Genomic DNA, 2531 nt, shown 5'->3' with positions numbered 1-2531 from the left:
CTGCCCTGTGCTCCATGTGGAAGATGCTGTCCACCGTCTCTCGCGTGTTGTCGGGTATTATCCAGAAGCCGGCAGGCAGAGTGCTCGTGGCATCTCGTCACTTTGCAAATGATGCTACATTTGAAATTAAGAAGTGTGATCTTCATCGGCTGGAAGAGGGCCCTCCTGTAACAACCGTGCTCACCAGGGAGGATGGGCTTAAATACTACAGGATGATGCAAACTGTCCGCCGGATGGAATTAAAGGCAGATCAGCTGTATAAACAGAAAATCATCCGTGGCTTCTGCCATTTGTATGATGGTCAGGAAGCGTGCTGTGTGGGCCTTGAGGCTGGTATCAATCCCACAGATCATCTCATTACAGCCTATCGAGCCCATGGCTTTACCTTAACTCGTGGTCTTTCCGTCCGAGAAATCCTCGCAGAGCTAACAGGACGAAGAGGAGGTTGTGCTAAAGGAAAAGGAGGGTCCATGCACATGTACGCCAAGAACTTTTACGGGGGCAATGGCATCGTGGGCGCTCAGGTGCCCCTGGGAGCCGGCATTGCTCTGGCCTGCAAGTACAATGGCAAAGATGAGATCTGTTTGACTCTCTATGGGGATGGTGCGGCTAATCAGGGTCAGATATTTGAAGCTTACAATATGGCAGCTTTGTGGAAACTGCCTTGTATTTTCATCTGCGAGAACAACCGCTACGGAATGGGAACGTCTGTGGAGAGAGCGGCAGCCAGCACCGACTACTACAAGAGAGGAGATTTTATCCCTGGACTGCGGGTAGATGGAATGGATATCCTGTGTGTCCGGGAGGCTACAAAATTTGCAGCTGCCTATTGCAGGTCTGGAAAGGGGCCCATCCTGATGGAGCTGCAGACTTACCGTTACCATGGGCACAGTATGAGTGATCCTGGAGTCAGTTACCGTACACGCGAAGAAATTCAAGAAGTGAGAAGTAAGAGTGATCCTATTATGCTTCTCAAGGATAGAATGGTGAACAACAACCTTGCCAGTGTTGAAGAATTAAAGGAGATTGATGTGGAAGTGAGGAAGGAAATTGAAGATGCAGCCCAGTTCGCTACAGCTGATCCTGAACCACCCCTGGAAGAGTTAGGCTATCACATCTACTCCAGTGAGCCACCTTTTGAAGTTCGAGGGGCAAATCAGTGGATCAAGTTTAAGTCCATCAGTTAAATAGAGACTGCATGGAAGTCATGTTACTACCCCTTCATTGTATGTAAGCTACTGCTTGTGTTTTGAGGAGAAATAAATAAAGCCTCTAAAACAAGTCTTGTATGTGTCATTAAGAATAAATACTGCATAGATTAAAGGGTATTATTGGCATGCAGTTTCTGCGTCTTAGCATTTAGTGTGAAACGGTCAAGATTCTACATTGATCTGAAAGTCTTGGTGTTGCAGTGTTCAGAAAGGTGTGCAGTCCACTTTTCGAGCCTCATTGAGTGGTAAAGATACACAGCCTCTGAAATCCCCTAGGGTCATGATGGTCATCGGCATATGGCCATCCCTTAAATTCTTAAATGTAGCTCCATACGCTTCAATTGCTAAAAGGGGAAAACAAAACCCTCTGTGTATGCTACTTTCTGGGGCAGGAGGATCCAGACCCTGATGTGAGTGCTTGGTAGACCTTGAATAACCAGCATCACCTCCCTGTGCTTATCCACATGGTATGTACTATGTTAAGGTCAAGTTACTAATCCCTCAAAGCATAAAAAAATTTCATTTTCTCCATATTGATGTTCAGCATGAAAAATAACTTTGTTATTTACATAGATATCAAATAAATGCAAAGCTTATTTTCCCCTAAATAATTTGTTTTAAATATATAAACTGGTTTACTTACAAAGTCGTTATACATCGTTTTTCATAGCAGATCTTTCCCATTTCCTTTACCAATGCTCCCCTCTCCCAGCACATTGTACAACCCTATGATTAATCCCCCTGCCCATCCTCACCCCTCTGCTCCCACCTTCCCCTCCTTGGATCCTCATACATGTTCTACTATAATGATCTTATGCAGTATTTGTCCTTATGGGACTGACTACTTAATAATTATTTTAAGATTTTTGTAAAAAAAATTATTTTATACCAGTTTATTTACAAAGTTCAAATGCATTGTTTTTCACACTGCATCTTTCGTATTTCCTTCACACACACTCCTCCAACTCATCAAATTCTGTGGCTCTATAATAACCCCACCATCCTCACCTCTCTGCTCCCACCCCCCCCACACATACACACACCTTGTATCTTTGTGAATTTCTGGCTGTACTTATGTCCTCATTCTGTAATAATAGTCTTATACAATATTTGTCCTTATGGGACTGAGTTCACTTCGCTCTCCAGTCCCTCCCAAGTTAGATAGTAATTTACAAAGTCATTACGTCGGCATGCTACATAGTATTCCATCATGTGAATGTACCATAATTTCTTTTTTTTTTAATTTTTTTTAAAATTTAGGTTATTTTTCATTTCAATGAACATCTACAGAGATTTTGGGATTCCATTCATTCATTGTTG

At 43.0% G+C, this 2531-nt stretch overlaps 1 protein-coding gene across 2 annotated transcripts; it reads left to right on the top strand.

The window, feature by feature from the left end:
• LOC102863812 (pyruvate dehydrogenase E1 component subunit alpha, somatic form, mitochondrial-like) lies at window positions 1-1193 on the top strand. Of its 2 annotated transcripts, XM_006893438.1 has the most exons (2): window positions 1-524; window positions 618-1193. In XM_006893438.1, exons 1-2 carry the CDS (start codon window positions 15-17, stop codon window positions 1185-1187), a joined length of 1080 nt encoding a protein of 359 aa, XP_006893500.1. In that variant the 5' UTR covers window positions 1-14; the 3' UTR covers window positions 1188-1193. The 2 variants fall into 2 exon arrangements, with proteins under 2 accessions (XP_006893500.1, XP_006893499.1); XM_006893437.1 differs by having other exon boundaries at window positions 1-1187.
• The last annotated feature ends 1338 nt before the right edge of the window (window positions 1194-2531 follow it).

This window comes from Elephantulus edwardii, unplaced genomic scaffold (genome assembly GCF_000299155.1).
Source record: "Elephantulus edwardii isolate Elephantulus edwardi_28Jun2011 unplaced genomic scaffold, EleEdw1.0 scaffold00127, whole genome shotgun sequence".
NCBI lineage: Eukaryota > Metazoa > Chordata > Mammalia > Macroscelidea > Macroscelididae > Elephantulus > Elephantulus edwardii.
The sequence above is the reverse complement of the archived record's forward strand: the minus strand, read 5'-3'. Positions and strand labels throughout refer to the sequence as shown.